Source organism: Enoplosus armatus, chromosome 20, assembly GCF_043641665.1.
Source record: "Enoplosus armatus isolate fEnoArm2 chromosome 20, fEnoArm2.hap1, whole genome shotgun sequence".
Lineage (NCBI taxonomy): Eukaryota > Metazoa > Chordata > Actinopteri > Centrarchiformes > Enoplosidae > Enoplosus > Enoplosus armatus.
The window spans coordinates 1,829,193-1,848,075 of record NC_092199.1 but is presented as its reverse complement, the minus strand read 5'-3'; the positions used below and the strand labels follow the sequence as shown (position 1 = coordinate 1,848,075).

At 44.6% G+C, this 18,883-nt stretch overlaps 2 protein-coding genes across 2 annotated transcripts in view; both read left to right on the top strand.

The window, feature by feature from the left end:
* rnf213b (ring finger protein 213b) overlaps positions 1 to 2,706 on the top strand; it is a 31,728-nt gene extending 29,022 nt beyond the window's left edge. The window contains exons 61-65 of the mRNA XM_070926682.1: positions 10 to 87; positions 287 to 484; positions 1,015 to 1,104; positions 1,530 to 1,708; positions 2,237 to 2,706. Of these exons, the coding sequence (XP_070782783.1) occupies positions 10 to 87; positions 287 to 484; positions 1,015 to 1,104; positions 1,530 to 1,708; positions 2,237 to 2,375 (684 nt within the window). The 3' untranslated portion in view covers positions 2,376 to 2,706. The remainder of the gene's footprint in view (positions 1 to 9; positions 88 to 286; positions 485 to 1,014; positions 1,105 to 1,529; positions 1,709 to 2,236) is intronic.
* A 281-nt stretch (positions 2,707 to 2,987) lies between these two features.
* On the top strand, positions 2,988 to 17,666 carry cep131 (centrosomal protein 131). Its single transcript, XM_070927029.1, has 27 exons — positions 2,988 to 3,089; positions 4,084 to 4,280; positions 4,499 to 4,593; positions 6,146 to 6,257; positions 6,468 to 6,595; positions 7,013 to 7,117; positions 7,459 to 7,638; positions 7,765 to 7,882; positions 7,996 to 8,112; positions 9,691 to 9,883; positions 10,063 to 10,160; positions 10,290 to 10,469; positions 10,603 to 10,794; positions 11,052 to 11,189; positions 11,308 to 11,433; positions 11,530 to 11,646; positions 11,928 to 11,957; positions 12,794 to 12,896; positions 13,016 to 13,217; positions 13,731 to 13,838; positions 14,083 to 14,200; positions 14,355 to 14,429; positions 14,965 to 15,107; positions 15,462 to 15,639; positions 15,870 to 16,066; positions 17,301 to 17,361; positions 17,479 to 17,666. Exons 2-27 carry the CDS (start codon positions 4,095 to 4,097, stop codon positions 17,548 to 17,550), a joined length of 3,372 nt encoding a protein of 1,123 aa, XP_070783130.1. The 5' UTR covers positions 2,988 to 3,089; positions 4,084 to 4,094; the 3' UTR covers positions 17,551 to 17,666.
* The last annotated feature ends 1,217 nt before the right edge of the window (positions 17,667 to 18,883 follow it).

The following is an 18,883-nucleotide window of genomic DNA, read 5'->3' as shown; positions in this document are numbered from 1 at the left end:
CCAAATCAGGACACCTCAAGGTACTTGAACAGACACCTGCAGGATTTCTCTGTGGTTCTTACTGAGGTCAGAGGCAAGGTTCCTCAGGTAAGACCATTTCAGTTACTTCTGAACTTTACTATTTTACGGTGCCAAAGGCTTCATCTGGACCTGACTAATGCCATCCCGAGAATGTTCACAGTAGTTTCCCCAGTAGGATTCTGTGAGGCCACTTAGTTAGAGGTCAAATTCCTTCCCTCACACTCCTCTCGCTGGCCTGCTGACAGTTTCTCTGCCTGTACTACAGGAACCGCTGAAGGGTTCTGTGAGCAGTGCCATGAGAACGGTGCTGCGTTCCTACACAGATGTTTGTGATGCTGTGTTTGTGGTGGAGATTGGCCTTCGCTTTCTTGGAAAGACAGGCGGGGATCCTCAGGGTCAACTTTTGTCCTACCTCACTGATTCACTGCAGATGGACCCACAGATTTCCAGCACTGTAGCCAAGGTAGAAACCTCCAGACCCACAGCTACTTCTATTACAACACTGCTATGCAAGGAATGTGATTATGTTGATCTCATTTTGTAAGCAATGCACTGTTACAACACCCTTTTCAACTTCCCATTCAAATACCACTTATTTGACAATCATTTGTGGAAATAAGTGAAATAACAATGGTCCTCATGCCATACTCTGATCTCACTGTCTGCTCTGGTGCTCTGATACAGCAGTTTGTATGTTTTAGCCATTAACTACGTGTCAGTTTACATTGTACTTTTTTTCCAGTGCAGATGTTTAAGTTAAATCTCCACTTAACACTGACAAGGCAGACTTTAACAAGTTTTCCGAATGGAAACCAATGGCTGTGGTAGAAAAAATACAAAAGAAAAACACTTAAAACTGTACAGCCTGAATTCAAAAATGTTCTGCTAAAATGTGAAATATACATGATCTGTAGTTCAGGAGCTAAAACTATCAAAAACATACTGTTATGGTCTTTTCAAACATTAAACCTGTCTGTTTCATTTTCATTTTAGGGTCTTGGAGAGAGCAAACTGGAACACAGTATATTCACCTGGCAGGTCTTGACTTGTTGGAAATCTGAGCTTATGCTGAACAGAAAGCAAGTAAGTATTAATAAAATCATATTTACGATCATTGACTTTACTGGATGTGGCAGAAAAAGACTATTAAAACATACGTAATATGTAAAATGACCTGAAACTGTGCATACGGCAAGGCCCTTTAAAGACTTAAAAACGCAAAATCCATGAAACTCGACCTATGGTGACCACATCATTTGGTCTTGAATCATTATTTTTACTCATGACCTCTGCTGGCTGCCGGTGACTGACCCTAAACACCACAGAGAGTTAAATTTTCGGGGCTATAATCTGTTGAAAGTGTGACATGGCAGGTGACCAGAGTTTGACCCCAATAAAAACTGAATCTGAGGAATTCTGTCTGAGCTTTAGTTTCTGCTCCCAAGCATTTTGTTGCATTTTGTATTAAATGAAATTTTGATTACGCTTAATTCATGATCATGTTTCAGGACCCGTTTCAGAGGCTACCCTCAGCGTTCCAGCAGAAGCTGTCCGTGGAGGAGCGGAAAGGGCTGAAGCATTTCCTCACTGTCACAGATGTTGACGTTTTCTCTTTGGAGCTGCATGAAATTCTGCTACTGAAGACGAGCAATGCCGTTCCTGACGAGGGTTACCAACCACACTGGGAGTAAGCACAAGCCATTTGTAATCCCCCCTCTATAATGAAAACACAACTAATTTACCATTTGTAAGTTTAGCTTTTGTAGGAGGTAATGCACCAAATGGTAAAACAATGTCAAAACATTTGCATTACTGACATTTATTCCCTGGTTTACCCAAGAGGTGTTTCTAGGAGTAAGAATTTATTGTAAGCTCATGAATGTAAGAAGTGTGCCTATTGTCAGTTCAAAGATTACCCCCCTAGTCTAAAGGAATCCATTGATCCTAGACAGCTTTAATCAGAGTAAAGTGTGGAGGTCTCACCCGGGGCTCTCCCCTGGGATTTGGAGCCTTTTGACATCCAGGACCAGAGCGTGACCCCTCCAGGCAGCCATCTGTCAGGGGAAAGGAGCTTAAATTGTATCCCCTCAGCCGCAGGTCATTTCTATTGAAGCAGCAGCTGGGCAGGGAAGTGAATAGGAATACTTATGGTGAAAACAATGGATGCAGTGCTAACAGTTGTTTTCTTCATGCCTTCCCTCCCTGCTGTCTCCAGCATCAGGTGCACCTTAGAGGACCATCTGGGGAAGAAAGATCTTCCACCTCTGCTGGGACTCGAGTCTTTACCAGAGGACATCACCCTCGGAAAAGGGGCTGATGTGTGGAGAGCAGCTGTAGAGTTTAAAAGAAGATAAATGATTTCTACACATAGCTGTTATTGATAAATTACTAATGGGATATTTGGATTACAATTTACTGTTAACGATAATTTCATTCCATATGCTAGGACTGTTCTGTTAAATATGCCTGACTGAATATTGTAAATGTTTAAAGTTTGAGATGTCTTATTTGTTAAAGGTTCCAATGGGAGAGAAAATGATAGGGTAGTGAAGTAAATCAATTGTCACATGCATACAAGGTACAGTCACTGCTAAATGCAGACCTACTTGTATTCATTATGTTATGTTCTATCTGTTAATGAGGTGTCGGGGAACAATCAATAAATAAACCATGAATCAACTGGAACTTTTGTTTCCTGTGGAAGTATTCCCCAACACTGATTTGAAAAATGTCATTTTGCCAACACACCTCCCTTTGCAAAGCCAACCAAACCGTTGTTTGAGTCACGCCCCCTGGAATGTACACAGTAGACAGACAGCTCCGCCCAGCCTATCAGATGCACGAATAAAGGGACAATGTTCTTTCTCCACCAATCACAGACGTCGAAAGGCGGCGATTATCTGTGTTGTTACCACAGAGATGATGTTACGCGTTATTTGGTTCCCCGTATTTGTCCACTGAGTCAACGGAGTACTTTCGCTGGGTATCAGAGGATTGTGCTGGGAATTAAAACACAACCGTGAAAGCGTACTAGAGCTTATCAGCAATGGTGCCATCCAGCTTTTAAAGTAAGTAGCTAACGATAACTTGCTTGTTCAGCAACCAACATGTTTGGGGTTGTTGGGAGAGACGTTAAAGACGTTCACGTTAACTGTTAGCTAGAAATGCTTGCTTTGACAAGACTTCATCCGAAAACTAACCGTTTTTATTTCTCTTCAAAACCAACGTATTAACGATTGGAACATAACCGTTAACGAGGGGTTGATATAACAAATCAGTGTAAATGAACGTTATCGTACTTTAATGACGTTAATTTGCAAAACATCCTGATTTGCATCAATTGGGAATAATAACGTTACCAAGGTCTACAGTTATCGATAGTAACGGTATAATGACTGTGTTAGCGTGCTGTAACTGGGACGTTACAGTACAATAACGTTAGCTAACTAGCAAGTATTATCATGTTAACTAACGTTATCTGACGACAGCTGTATTTTGCTGTGCCGTTTCAGTGCTGTAACGATATTTTTCATACTTGTCATGCTTCACAATCTTGTTTTTGTGATGGGAAGATGATAATAACGTTAGCTAACAGGGCTAACTCAACATACACCTGCCATAATGAATGTCAAGGAGAAAGCATTTCTTTTAGCAACGCTGCTTTGAAGGATTATATTTTGGCGAACTTTACCGGGGTACTATTGCCTCAAAGCCTCAGCAACATTGAATTTTATTCAGGTTTTACCAATTAACTAGCTTGTCTCGTAGCTAACAAGATAAACATTTAGCTGTTAAAACACATAACAGCACCTAATAACTATAAGCAGTAATATCTCTCAGTTTGTACTTTGATTTCAGCTTGTTCTCCCTGATTGTCATGCTATCCCAGCTGCAGTAAAAATAGTGAGTTAGTTTTGTTGTTGGTTACCCTGGGAGACAAAACAGTCAGGGGAAAGTGGTTGTTATTTCCTGTGTTGTTGTGGTTGTCCCGCTGAATCCCAAGGCAAATAGCATGTGTGGCCTATTGTGTCCTATATCCAAGCCTATTTCACTCTATTCCAGGTTTGCAGAGGATGCATACAACACGTAGCCCTTCATCCATCCAGACAGGTGTCTCAGGAGATGCCTTGGACCTCAGCTTGTCAGGCTCCCAGCTTTCTATGTCCAAAAGACCCAGCAGTGCATCACCTGGGAAATACTTCTCTCGGTCTGTGTCGGTGTCTGTGGCTAGCGACAGCAGAGGAAAACGCAACACGCTGGTGAGTGATTGTGCACTGCCATATGTGTATTTTTGTACTGGCAGCAGAATGGAACTGCTGATTGTTTATGAGTTATAAGATAATCTATTCAAGATGCAGGAATGAGCGCATCAGGACTGTCTTCGAGGTTGCTGGTTTCAGAAATGTCCACAATACAAAGTGTGTAATGTTTGCAAACAAATCTTATAATTCATTAACAAACCTTTTTAAATCTACAGAGCGATGCCAGCTTTGGTAGTTCCCGCTCCATCAAGAACCTTAGGCGGTCCAACAGCACCACTCAGGTTAATCAGCAGGCCAACATCAGTTTAAGGTACAAACACACACATACATACACACCTGCTGATGTAACAACACTGGAATGATTCATGCTCGTAACACATTTAGAGTACACCGTCGTATTTCAGTGAGAATCAGTATCCCCTCTCATTTCTCTGGGTCAAACCTATTTTCCTCATTCCTTATCACTGACATTGACACACTGAACTGCATATAGTACAGTATGTGCTGTTACATGTACTCTGCAGCACATGCAGCCCCAGGGAAAACTTGCTACAGTGACACACATGCTGCTGAAATATTATGGCCATGTTTTTAGAAATTACAAAAATGAATGTGCATTTTAGATAATGTGTGTCAGACAGTCTTGAAGCAGTGCTCGTGTAACCAGGAACAATCTCTGTAGTTCAACTGGTTTGCATGGAGCCCTTAAAAGCGCCAGCTCCTGCATGATAAAGAGTAGAGGGAAGCTGGGCGGCTGTTGCTAGGGTCGCGGGGTGCAGGGACTTGCTTTGTCCCAGGTTAGAGGGGGAGGGCCGGGACCTCGAGGTCAGGTTACCCCCTCTAACAGGAGCCAGTGAAAGGAGAAGTGTGTGTGCACGCTCTGGTTCTATTGTCCGGCAGCTGCCGCCATCCCCCTCCCCTTACTGGCTCTGACGATGCAGAGCGGAGGGGCTTTAAATTTAAAGACATTCTAAACACCCCCAATACCCCCTCTAAGTCTCTGAGTCTTTCAGGGCTGTCATTGGGTCACTCACCACCCGTCTCCCTCTCCACTGCTTCCTCCCCTCCATGCATCACTCTCTTGTAACGCAAAAAGTAGAGGAATGTGCTGCCTGAATAGTGTTGTCAGATTGCTTTTCATTGGGCCAGCTGGCTTCACCCCCCCCCCCAAAGACACACTCATGCTCATTTATATACGTACCCTGCACAGCACAGGCAGGCTGCAGCACAGATACCAGTGGAGGCCAGGCCAGACAGGAGGTCACCCTACATCTGTGCCTCATGATGGAGGTGCTGGTGTGGAAGTCTATTTGAAAAATGAATGACAGGCCATCGGGATCAACATATGCATGCACGCATTTACATGGAATCCATAACGGAGTTCCCCCTAGGAGACGGTCAGCTGCTACATACTGAATTCCAGTGCTTGGGGGGAGAAGAGAAGGGGATGAGTCCCATTTCTGCAGCTGTCATTACAACATTTAATCACAAAAGCTGCCACTAAAAGCATGAGTCGGGTTCCTGCTTTGTGTTGAGTTGTTTAATTGTGTTTTGTGCACTGCTAAGCCCTGGTTCTGTGAAAATTGAGCCCAGAATTTGCTTTTTCCCCCACTTATGAGGACAGATTTTGAATACTTTTCTTGGCTCACAGATACCATGTCAGCTTTTTAAAAAGTCAGTTGACCCAAATGGCAAAAAATACATGTTTTTTCAGCCTACTCTAGTTTTAGCTATGCATGCAAATAGTTTGGGTTTTATTGTCCCAGGTTTCGATTTTATGCCACCTGTGACTATTTGATTAATGGCAAATTGTATAGTGCAGTATTGTTCTAACTTGTGGCTGGCTTGTGTGTGTTTCCCAGTCAGGACCAGAGTGAGGACTACCTGGCCCTGTTTGACAGCGGCTCAGAGGGACGCAAGAAACTGGCCGGCCTTAGCAAGGCCTCACCAGACAGAACCACATGGAACATCCTGGTATGTGCCATCAACCACTCACATTAGTTCACTTATCATCACATTTGATTTAATATACGTCCTGATCATCATATTATCTATGCTAAGTAGCTAAAGGGCATAGCCAATATCAGAATTAAAGTTTTGCTAAAGTTGACCAAAAGTGTTTCTTCCTTTCCAAACATTAAAAAGATTTCACGTTGTAACAAGTGTATGTTCCTCTTCTTTAAGGACGATCAGCCCAGAGCTTTCCCCCTGCACTCGAGCTCCCGCAGCACCGGCAGTGTGGACTCTCCCACCAGCCTGAAGAGAAGAGAGCCTGGCATTGCTCTGGCTGCCACTTTCACAGCCAACAACAGGTGGGCAGCGTCTCTGACTCATCCACACACACAATAGTCCATGTAGAGCAGGGACAGGCCTAACGTCAGCTCGGTGACTACTTGTACTGCTGCATTCTGGATTTCTACCTGCTTCTCATGTTTCATACCTGTTGATCATGGCAGCTGATACTGCCTTCAGGAATTCCACCCCCACACTGAAACTTTTTCTTCCATCAAAATTGTCAAATTGTCAGTGTGGGCTGAGTGTGTGATATGGTAAGGATTTGTGTCAAGGCATGTACAGTATCAGTTACTGTAATGCCTTGAGGGGGATGAAGTGAAAAAGGGTGGCAGTGGCATTCTCAATACTTTACACGAATGCCAACACAATCTTGCCTGGTTTGTAAGTCAGTACTGTCTCCTGGAGAGGGTCATTGTGCCTTTTGTTTTTCTCAGGAGCAACAAGGGAGCTGTGGGGAACTCCGTCACCACCATCTTACACAACAACTACTCTGATAAACCACTCACGCCTAAGAGCTCCAACCAGAAGCCATCTTTTAAGTATGTCCTGAAATTAACATAGTTGCCTGCCTAACATGGGTTTTAAAGAAGAATGTTTGATATCAGCCAGTTAGTGTTGGCTCCCTTCAAAATAATGGATATCATGTGGTTTGTTCAAAGTTTTTATTGTGACATTGTTTAAGTGCAGTTAGTGGTCTAAGAATTTTATTGAATGTTGTAAAATATCAGGGAAATAAAATAAACAATACTGAATATCAGTTCAAGAAATCAACTATCACCATCTTCAATTAAACATTTTGGCATTTACATTCAGAAACACATCTCAGTCAAAGTCTAATGTTTAAGGTTTCTCAGAATTCATCATCATATTTTTCCCTCAGTAACATCCTGAAGGCCACAGCAAACGATGAGGTGTCGCTTGAGAATGGCTCCCTGACAAAGTCTCAGAAGAATTTCTCTTCAATTTCGTCCACCTCAAACAACAAATCCCCAGTGTCGGCCCAGCGCGGCAGCCCTGTCCTGTCTCGAAGGAGGGAGGTCACTGAGGAGGAGGCCGAGAGGTCAGACCAGAGGGCTGCTTCCCCAGTCTTTCTACTGTGTTCATCGTTCTGTTGATGTTAATGTTCTTATGTCTTGTTGTCATGTACTGTTCGGTGACTCATAGCAGTTCCTTTGTGTATTTGAAGGTTTATTCAGCAGGTTAACCAGGCGGCAGTCACTATCCAGCGCTGGTACAGACGCCATGCCAAGAGACAACACACTAACCAGGCAGCGCTCAAACGCATCCTTGCCAGTAAAAGAAAGGTATCCATCTGTCCCCAGGCTGCCTTACCTTTTATCCTCCATGGTCTTAACTGGTTTTGTCTTTCTCTTTCCATTGCTACTGCATTAACACTATCTGTGTATTTCCCTTTCAGGAGTGGGAGGAGAGAACAAAAGAGGACAGTCGCCTGGAGCAGCAGCAGAAAAAGGAAGAAGACAGAAAACGGATTCGTGAAGAGAAAGCTCGTCTGGCCCGCCTCGCTGCGATCCAGGTGCCCACCTCTGATTTACCTCCAGAGTTTTTAGCATTGCACTTCCATGAAGTTGGGAGTCTTGCGAGAGACATATTTTGAAAAGTAAACTGATGCAGCAGAGACTGAGACAGCCTGACTTTAAGTCCTTAATATGTGTCAAGCTCCAAATACATTGGATCTTACACTTCCCATAATGCGACTCAGAAGCAACTTTTATTAGCCACATCTTTGAAATCGTGTACCCAGCATATTACAAAGGCTTTCTTTTAAATAATTCTAGTCTCCAGTGGTAATCCATCAAATAGCTGTTGAGACTTTTTGGACCAAAGTAAAAAGACCAACAGACAAACATTACCGTCTGTAGAGCCACACTGCCATACAGGACCAAAACAGACAACTCCTCCTTCGAACATTTCAATCAAGCCTCTTTGTGGATAACTTCCCAGGATTTTGATGGTTTACAACACTGTCCTCTGTCCCCCCCTGGTGTTGTGCTACAGGAGCTGCAGCAGAAAAGAGCCCAGCGGGTTGCAGAGGCACAGCATGTAGCTGAGGTGGAGCTGGAAAACATGAAGCAGACTGGTGTGATTGGACGCAAGAAGCCGCCCAAGATTTCTCCCTCAAACAAAAGTCCAGCCTCACCGGGCAGCCACAGCCCGATGTCACCCACAGACGTCAAGGCTAAGAACACTGGTCTGTATGTCTCTGCTCTGGGTTCTTTTAACTTCAGATACAACATTGTTCATTTGCAGACTTCCTTGTTATAAGATGAGATGGGTTATATTAATTAATTTACTTTTCCTGTCTGGAAAATAAAGATTATAAATTATAATTAAATTATGCAAAGTGATTTTTATATATTGTAAAGTCTGGGAATCACCCAAAACTACTGATTTCTTTTGGTGCACATACAGACATCCCCTTTTTTTGTCCTTATAGTTCTTTTGATGTCTTGTTGCATAGAATAGCTGTGGCATAATACAGTGAAAGTAAGGACACTGCTACTGGCCAGCACAAGCCATACCGAACACCAAATCATCTTTGTATCCTCTTATGGTTGCCAAAGAACTGGTATTTTGAACATGGATAATGTAGGATTGTGTAATAAGTGTATTGATTAGTTGTGTGTTTCCACAGACTGCAATTTGAATGTTGTGACGGACTTAGGTGAGCTGAGCTTCAGAGCCATTTCCCCAGCTTTGTCCAATCACAGAGGCTCTCAGTGTTCCCAGGTAAACAACTCTCTACCTTTACATCTTAGCTCTCCACCTCCTCAGTTCTCTACCTCTCCCTTTCTCCTGATATTTAACAAATCCTCGCTCTTTTTCCCTCGTAGGATCAGGAGGACAGAGCAGAGGAAGACATTTGCCTGGAGCAGCAGCATCAGGAGAACGACAGGAAATTAATTCGTAAAGAGAAAGCTCGTCTGGCGCGGCTCACTGTCACGCAGGTGAACACATCTAATGTATGTACTTTGCTATAAACCCCATTTCAGGGTCAAAGCAATGTTTTTAAAGTAATCGTCCTGTCACATCACAGTGAGTTGGGTTCACAACTTTTGATTGTCGATTGTCTCCCTCTGGTGGTGTATTACAGGACCTCCAGCAGAAAAGAGCCCAGCGGGTTGCAGAGGCGCAGCATGTAGCTGAGGTGGAGCTGGAAAACATGAGACAGACTGGTGTGGTAGGACGCAAGAAACCGCCCAAGATTTCGCCGATCAACAAAAGTCCAGCCTCATCGAGCAACAACAGCCCAATGTCACCCACAGATGTGAAAGCTAAGAACACAGGTCTGTATGTCTCTGTGGCTTTATATCATGAAGCTTACTCCTGCTGTGTAGTGTGAGCCTTATTGAACACCAAAATCATCTTCATATCCACTTAAGGTTGCTAAAAAAGTGCAACGTGGAACTTGGAAGCGAATGTGAGAGAACCGTGTAATAACTGTACTGGTTGCATGTTTCCACAGACTCCAATTTGAATGTTATGGCTGAGTTAGTTGAGCTCTCCAGCTTCAGAGCTGTTTCCCCAGCTTTTTCCAATTGCAGAGGTTCCCAGTGTTCCCAGGTAAATCATTGAAAATGATTAATAATTTATGACATTACTGATCAGTAATCCATCTGCCAGTGCAAAAATGTTAAAGCAGTTCTTCTGTTTGGTCCCATTATAAGCATGTTTGTGATCTTCCTGCTCCAGGAGATCCTGCAGAGGTCGGTCAGTGTGGAGGACCAGCGGCAGGGAGCTTTGTCCAGCAGGGCTCAGTCTAAAACCACCCTCAACGAGCTGCTGGACACCCTGAAGCTGTTAGAGGAGGAGCCAGAGAGACTGTCAGAGCCAAAGTGCTACCGCAAAGAGAAATATGCCTGGATAGATGAGGTGAGACTTCCTTATTGCAACATGGCATGTTTATCACCTGGAGTATTAGTTTCCTAGTCGTGTAGTGCTCATCTTCAGCCAGTGTGGACCTTTTCCATGACTATAATCTCATCTCCCCCGTGTTTCATTAAAGGACGGAGACTCCAACTCTCTGACAACTGACAACCTGGAGCGTCACGGCCAGCTGAGCCACCACCCTGCACTGCCAGATGGGGGTGCCCTGCTCTCTGAGGCCAAGCTGCAGAGCATCATGAGCTTCCTGGATGAGATGGAGAAGTCTGAACAGGAGAGACCACGCTCAGTTACTTCAGGGTCACACAGAGAGGTCAGGGTCTGACGTTTGTTTCTGGAAGCACTGCTGAAGCACGATGGGATTGTCACGTTGTATACAGATTTGACTTTTTTTAATGTCTTGTTTTAGACAAAGCAGTCAGTATATTAATTTGAGTTTTGGGTAGATGTCGCCTTTTTAGTGTGTGTTTTATGATACAGTCAACCCACATCTGTCCATTTTCAGATGATTAATAACAAAATGCTAATAAATGGCGATGTGTTGTCTGAATGGTTCCTGTATGTTCTCAGGCTGTGTTGTCAGAGGAGGAGCTGGTTGGTGTCGAGCAGGCGTCGGCCACCGCCGCTGAAGTCACTGGCTCCATGATGAGAATCAAGCTGGAGCTGGAGGAGAAGAAACGCACCGTCAACATGTTGCAGACAGCACTGGTGGGGGAAATGCACCCACATTACAGTACATGTTAATGTAGAGACAAGTTTTTGGAGACAATAGATGACAATACCTAGAGCTCAGGTATGTCTAACCTCTTTATCTCCTGTCCATCAGGCCCAGCAGAGGGAGCTGACGGTGAGACATGTGAAGGAGACCGAGAAGGAGCTGAACAGAAACTTTCAGCTCCAGAAGGAACAATATGAAGCCACCATCCAGAGACACCTCACATTCATTGATCAGGTAGATGTGGATACACAATCTAATCCCAGCTGCAACAAACTTCTCACATGTTTCTATCTTCCCTTGTGGTCTAAAATATGTTCTGTCTTTCTTCAGCTGATCAATGATAAAAAGACGTTGAGTGAGCGCTGTGAAGGAGTGGTGGGAGAACTGAAGCAGGTGGACCAAAAGTACACTAAGAAGATTGCACAAATGCAGGAGCAGCATGAAATGGTGAGATGAAGATTTTGCCAGCAGCTAAAAGCTGAAAAGCCACAATAATAATCTAATGTTTCCTTGGAAATTTAAGAATTGGCATGTGCACTGCAAATAACTTCTGCCTCTCTGCTTCTGCTTTGCATCTTGTGTGGTCATCTTGCGTAACTTGCTTTCTTGCAGTGCTGCTTTTATTTAACTGTCTTTTCACTGTGTTTCCCTTTCTTCTTCTTCTTCTTCTTCTTCTTCACTTTCTTTCTCTGTCCTTGTCTGTATATCTGTTTCTTCCTGGCTTTTAGGTGTGGCAAATTCTGGGTCCCTTGTGCGAGGTAACTTTTTTTTTCCTCTCACCCGGTCATCGTTGGCACGATCATCTCTCTCATTCTACCATTCCTTTTTCCTTTCATTTGTCTGTTCCTCACAACTTCTGTTGGACAGTCTGTCTGCATGTGAGTCTCCTCAGGCTTTTCTCATTTATCTCTAGATTTAGATATAAAGCTCACATTGCTTTGTGTTTTTAAGTTAATTCATTTGAACTGTCCTCTTCCTCTTATTGCCTGTGTGATGTTTTTCAATGTACTATTTGATCTTGTAGCATGCTTACAACTTGAATCTGTCACGGTGTGAAAACTGAACCTGGGACCTACAAAGTACCTCCCTCACTGCTGCTAGTGTATCAGTGGTTCTGTAGTCTCGCATAAGCAGACCCTCGTCGTTCTGGGATAGGGGAAAAAACGCTCTGGCTAGTTTGTTTTTCTTTAAACCAATCACAATTGTCTTGGGCGGCCCAGGATGCAGCGATGGTGCACTTGCAAAATAGTGTCTGAGGGGAACTTGTTTTGGTGTAACATTTGCTCGTGCGGAGGCGAGCCCCGGCATTAAAATGGTTAAATCCCCCCCGACCTATACTTGAGCTCTGGAAGAGCTCACTGGACCCCTTAAAACCGTAGATGATCTAAATCTTTGTCAAAACTTGCCACTTTCAGCGTGTAGGCTGCTAGCTCGGAGGTTGTTGATGTTGTTGATTCACGTGACAATGGGGACATTGAAAACAGTAACACGCAGTTAGTGGGAGGGCAGGAGAATCTGGTGAGTCAGACTAGTTGTGACACCAAACCGCCACCATAATCGAACCTCTTTCCTCCTCCACCCCCTCCCTTCATAGGAAATCAAGAAGTTAAAAGAGCTAATGAGTGCCACAGAGAAGATCCGCCGGGAGAAATGGATTGATGAGAAAACCAAGAAGATTAAAGAGATCACTGTGAAAGGTACTTCAAACAGAGATTTAAACATCTTTACCAAAGCTCTGTTAAGATCGGAGCATAAGTGAGCAAAAGTCTGTAATGTAATGACTTGTAACTGTTTTCTGTTCCTCCTCCTCCCTCAGGTCTGGAGCCAGAGATCCAGAAGCTGATTTCTAAGCACAAACAGGAGCTGAAGAAGCTGCGGACGCTCCACGAGGCGGAGCTGCTGCAGGCGGACGACCGGGCGGCCCAGCGCTACGTCCGCCAGTGTGAGGAGCTCCGCCAACAGCTGGAGAAGGAGAAGGAGGACCAGTGTCAGAGAGAGCGGGAACTAGCTAAACAGAGGTTGGCATGTCACACCATCATTACTCATACTACTACACTATACTTTCTGCATTTCTTTCTTACTTTGTTTACATTCTTTGATAATGGTATATGTCTTGGACACTATACGCATGCTAGCACTGCATACAAGGAATGCACCGCTTACAACTGGCTATAAGAATAAAACATCCAACCTCATTCTCAGCTGCTGGAAGCTGAAGTAAACACAGGAAAAACTAAACAGGAAGCAGCTTCAAAGTAAACGTCTTACAAACCAAGCAGCCTGCATGGACCTAATGGATTCAGACCTGAGAGAGATGGCCTTCAGTCCTAACAGTTTATTTAACAGGCTCTTCATGACTGTTTTAGGAAGCACTGACATCATGCTGCCTGTACTGCAAGGCAAGAGAGGCAGAGCGACACAGAGAAAGCGGTTTAACTTGTTGCCAGCGTGTGATGATTATGCATTGCTTATGTAGCAGCCTGTTTACAGTAGCATTCAGGTGTGTGTGTCTTTTTGTTTGTGTGTGTCAGATATGAGAAGCAGCTTCAGGAGGAGGAGCTGTCCCTGCAGCAGCAGAGGAGGCGTCTCTACAAGGAGGTGGCTGATGAGAAAGAGAGGCTGGCTCAGCTGGCTGCAAGGTAAGGTCAAAGGTCACCTGTCTGTCTCTTTCTGCAGTGAACGTGAAGACATAAAACAGAGTTGTTCATTGTACAAAAGACAGCCCCGGAAACCACTGTGGCGCAGAATGTCCCAGTAGTGGGAGTGGCAGCTTTGGTGTTGCCCAAACAATCCTGGGTGAATCAGTTGTATTTTTATAGATGATGCATATAGGGATTATTGTTGTTCCCCTTTTCAAAGCTCTTGTTTGTGTTGGTCTCGCAGGCAGCGCGCTGAGCTGGAGGATCTGCGAAGGCAGTTGGAGGAGAACAGCTCTCTGGCTGGACGAACCCTCAGAGAGGAGCTGGACAAGACCAGAGAGGAGCAGGAGAGGAGACACCAGGTGATGACTATAAACAGTGCAGGATAACATCAGCATCATTGACTTCAGACTTCAACAGAATCTGTTACAGAAGTCTGTCTAGTATTTGAAACCTCTATCCACGTCCATCAGAAAAATCAGCAGCAAAATAATTGAGTGTTGTTTGTGCAACTAGGTGGAAATGAAGGCATTACAAGAACGTTTGGACATCGAAAAGCAGACCTGGGAAGAAAACTACAAGAAAAAAGAGGTTTGTTGACGTGCTGGCATGAATCCGAACCTCTGAATACAAAGGACCCTGTCAGCATTTGGATTACCCACTCATTTCTGTTTGCAGGCAAATGTAAGATTTCTAGTGTTCCAAAAAGAGGAGGTGAAACTTAACTATCAGTGTAAACAGAACAGCAGCTGAGCTTTTCTGCTAAAAATGGTCTTTTTCCATTGTATGTAATGGTGTATGCAAGTGGCAGACTTCCAGCTCCCCGGAGTGCAGCAAAGTGAGAGCAACCTGTGCTTTCCAACTCTCTATTTTAATGTAACTTGGATGAAACCTTCGGGGTGTAGATCGCATGTAATGAGGAAGAGCAGAGTCAAAGAGTCAGTGATCCAGGCAGGAGCTTCCACTGTGGAGATGTTGTGAATAAGTTAAGAATTAAACAATAAGGATGAAATGACGGATGTATCTGAACCTGGGTGTGTTGTATATGTGTGTGTGTGTGTGTGTGTGTGTCTGTATGAGGTCAGAGAGCAGCCAGGACTGACAGCATGTGTGTTTGTGTCCACAGGAAGTGTGGCTGCTGAGCCGCGAGCGGGAGCTCAAAGAAGAACTGCGTCGAGAACGCGACAAAGAGATCGAGCTCGCCATCTGGACGCTGGAGGAGGAGACCAGCAAGGACAAAGAGGAGTGTGAGAGGGCAGCTGACAACAGGTGTGTGTGTGTGTGTGTGTGTGTGTGTGTGTGTGTGTGTGTGTGTGTGTGTGTGTGTGTGTTGATTGACAGCACAGTTACACCCAGTTCTAATATTTTCCCTTTAACACTATATAATGAGGAGAACGTGGCCCCCAGTGTACACATACACTGTGGACTGCTATAGTTGCAAATGTTGACATGAACACTGTTGCAGACATCCATACCTGTTTTTTGTTATTGATTTGCATCCTCTGACCAGCACCTGAAAAGAACTGTTTCCTTTTTCTTTTGCAAATCCTTGTTTTTGCACAGTTTCTCACCAAATCTCACAAAATCTTTAATCAACACCGACCACCAATTCACTGTTCTCAGGGTGAAACGTGTGAGGGAAAAATACGAGGCTGAGCTGAGGGAGCTGGAGCGCTCGGAGAGGGCGGCTGTGGAGAAACAACAAGAGTTGAGGAAGAAGCAGACGGAGACGGAGGGAGAGCTGATTAGACTACAAGCCGTGCTCAGACTGAAAGAACAGGAGACTGAAGACATCACACAGGTGAGGAGCAAATCCCTGTCATTTAATCATTTATCAAACCCTCGAGTCCCATGTTCTTTCATCTTTCTTCTGAAGGCCTCCTCTTACCATTCTGTTACTCCTGTCCTCTGTGTACCAGCAAACAGCAAGTCATCACAGAACTTTTTCAAAGAATTTAACTGCATATGAGATGACACGTGTACAATACAATACAGAAAAACTTGAATTTCCATTTGAACTTGTCGATTCAGACCAGGGACAAGCTGGTGGACGAGCGCCGCAGTCTGGCGGAGGTGATAAGGCAGGAATTTGCCGACCGGCTGGTGATGACGGAGGAGGAGAACCGCAGGATGAAAGTGGAGGTGTCAGAAGTGCGAGCGAGGCTACGGCTGGAGGTGGAGAGGGTCACCAGGGAGAAGGAAGAGGAACTGGCTGAAGTCCACCAACGGTAATGAGGAAGGGACAGAGTGATTAATGACAAGATGATCTGAAAAACAATGTGGCTTTATTAATTAGTTTTGTTCTGTTTTGTCTGTCCATCCACAGAGTTTGCTCCTAATAACTGAACTTGAAAACACTTTTCAGATTTGTGACATTTATGTTGTATAGTTGTGATTGCAGATATGGCACACTTATCCCCACACCAATCGTTCAAGTGAAATGGCAAATGAACCTGGGGAGAGTGGGCAGCCTTGGCTAGTGCCTCTGCGCAAATCTGATGAATTGAGGTGCCCAGTTGGCATCTCTGCAAGTTACAAAGGCCAAACTCCACAAAACTATCAGTAAATCACCATCGCCAGACAATCAAAAGCCCCCTGTGTGTCTAACGAAAGACTGTCCAAGGATTTAGGTCAGCGGCAGTCTCCAAACATTTGATAAGTATTGTTGGAGGCCAGCTGGCTCCTTACAATCTGCTCTGTTCAAGGTGTAGAAAGGAATGTTGGCGCACAGTTTAAACCTGAAGTTTAAAATGAATAAAGGGTGGAAACTTAAGCACTCTGCTGGGTGTCTGCCATTTTCTAAAAGAAGAGAAATAGGAGTAGAATGGAGGGTTGGAGTAATCCTGAAGATGACCTGATTAATGTCGACATGGAGTTCAGTGTGGCTTTTCTAGCTCCTAAGCTTCCGAGTTCTTCCACACAAACTGGGATAATAATTTCTTTCTGGAGCTGGGTGGTTCATGGTAATACGGAACGTGTCACCCCGTGGAACAGTGGAGCTCTATGACACAGAGGAATAAGACATATCAGGCTTTGGATATACACACAAAAGTTGTTAGTAGGATACATTTATTGTTGCTTTTGGTCTTTTCATGGGATTTGTTGGACTTGGGTGTCCACATACTTTGGACCATGTAGTATACATGCTCATTATCTCTTGTATAAAGGATAATGTGTTATGGTGAAGAGTCACAATTTATACCTTGTGTGTTTTGTTTTATTACGTGTTGGTACCTTAGCTCTCCAACAAAGCAACTTCTGTGAAAACAGAACACCAAAAGCCAAAATCCGTTCATTTGACTGTCAACAACAAAACCACAGGAGCCGAAACATGTTGGCCAATAAATGGTCAATCGTCGTTTGAGTAAAGTATTCAATCACTGCTTTGTGTTTTCAGAGGTGAAAACAGCAAATCAAAATCTGTGGCACGTAATTAACGTCCTCTCTTCTGTGATTTGCCAGAGTGAAGTCGGCCATCTTGAAGAAGGAAGAAACTGTCAGTCATCTCCGGAAGCAGCATGAGGTGAGAGGCCTGATGAAGCACAAGCAGCGTCTTTCTGTCAGAGCTTGATTAATAAGAAAACACAGTTGTGGAGAGATGATTGACAGCGTGTATTAATATCACCCTCTCCTCTGATAGGCTGCCCTGAAGAGGGCGGATCACCTGGAGGCCCTGTGGGAACAACAGAGGAAGCAGCTGCTGGAGAAGTGACTGGCAGGAAGGCCTGGTGTTATCCGTCTGGACCTCTCCTCTCCGCCCTCCATCTTTCCCCTCTCGCTCTGCTCTGAGCTCTATCCATTGTGTCGCTCAAGCCCCCACCTGATTTTTTTTCCCCCTTTGGAAATTGTTCCTGCCAGCAAGACTGAACCTGTGGAACTTCAGAGGGTTGAACAAGTGACTGAACCTTGTCCTACCTCATTTGAAAAATACAAAATGGGGAAATGCACTGGGCCTCACTGTATAGGTCACCCCACCACCCCCCACCCCCCAGGCATGAAGGAGCTTGTTGTGTTGGAACTGCCCTAATTTAAATGCCATAGACCAGGTGGCACCAGATGAAAAGACGACGGACGGACTTCCCATTCTTCTTCCCTTTCCAAAGAAGGATTGCTGCCATTTTTTGTGACTGTACCCCCACCTCCCTCCCTCCCTCCCTCTGTAGTCTGTGGGAGCAGGAATGCCTCCATGTTCCCCACAGAGCTGCCACAGAACAGTTCCAGATGTTTCTGAAACCAGCCCAGGCGTGCACTTCAATGAAGTGGGAGAAGGTGGGGGGGGGGGTCTTTTTCTGGAGGACCCTTTACAAGGTGATCAGTCAGCGTTGGAGCTACAGTATGAGCTTCTTTCTGTCAAGTCAAGCTCCCAGTGCCCCGTTTTATCTGTCGAGTCATGTGTTTTGTCCCAGTGCCCCCTCGAGGCGAGTGCGAATCACAGGATCTATAACCTGTCCCTCGCTTCAGCCCTGTGACCGGCTCTGAACGTTTGTTATATGTGTCTTGAACCAAAATTTGGGTCTAACAAAGAAGTTAGAAGTAATGTAATAACACTGGCTACAGACTGAAGTTAGAGTGCATGAAGAATGTTGCTAGAAAGAGCGCTAGAATGTGGAGGCAACTTGAAGGAAAGGGAGTGAAGAAAAGTGGGATGTCTGAGGTGAAAGACAGATGATTACAGAGTGGCTTTGAAAGTTTCTGAATGTGAGGAAGAAAGAAGAGGATGGGGGTGGAGCAAAGAAGGAATGTGCATAGAAAATGTTTATAGGATTAATAAAGCAGAGCTGGGACAGAGTTGGGTGGTAGGAGGGTTTCAGGGGGCACGAGGCATGTGACCAGAGGTATGTTAAAAGCCATATAGGTTTGGCCCGGCCTGATTCAGAGGCTGCACTGTGACAAAACGCATCAAACTCAACAGGGAAAGGGGCTTGGAGTCACACACAAACTGGATACTCCACCTCTGTTTTGTAGCTCTCTGAGGAGCCACCACCTCTCAGCACTTGCAAATTTGTATTTCATTGATTTCCTCAAATGTTCCTGCTTCTTTTCTA

What these genes read in the sequence shown, in the direction of transcription:
- cep131 (XM_070927029.1), top strand. Translation starts at nt 4,095, where the DNA reads ATGCATACAACACGTAGCCCTTCATCCATCCAGACAGGTGTCTCAGGA. An exon ending in ACCTCACATTCATTGATCAG is followed by an intron (nt 11,434 to 11,529) that starts GTAGATGTGGAT and finishes GTCTTTCTTCAG; the next exon opens with CTGATCAATGATAAAAAGAC. An exon ending in CGGGAACTAGCTAAACAGAG is followed by an intron (nt 13,218 to 13,730) that starts GTTGGCATGTCA and finishes TGTGTGTGTCAG; the next exon opens with ATATGAGAAGCAGCTTCAGG.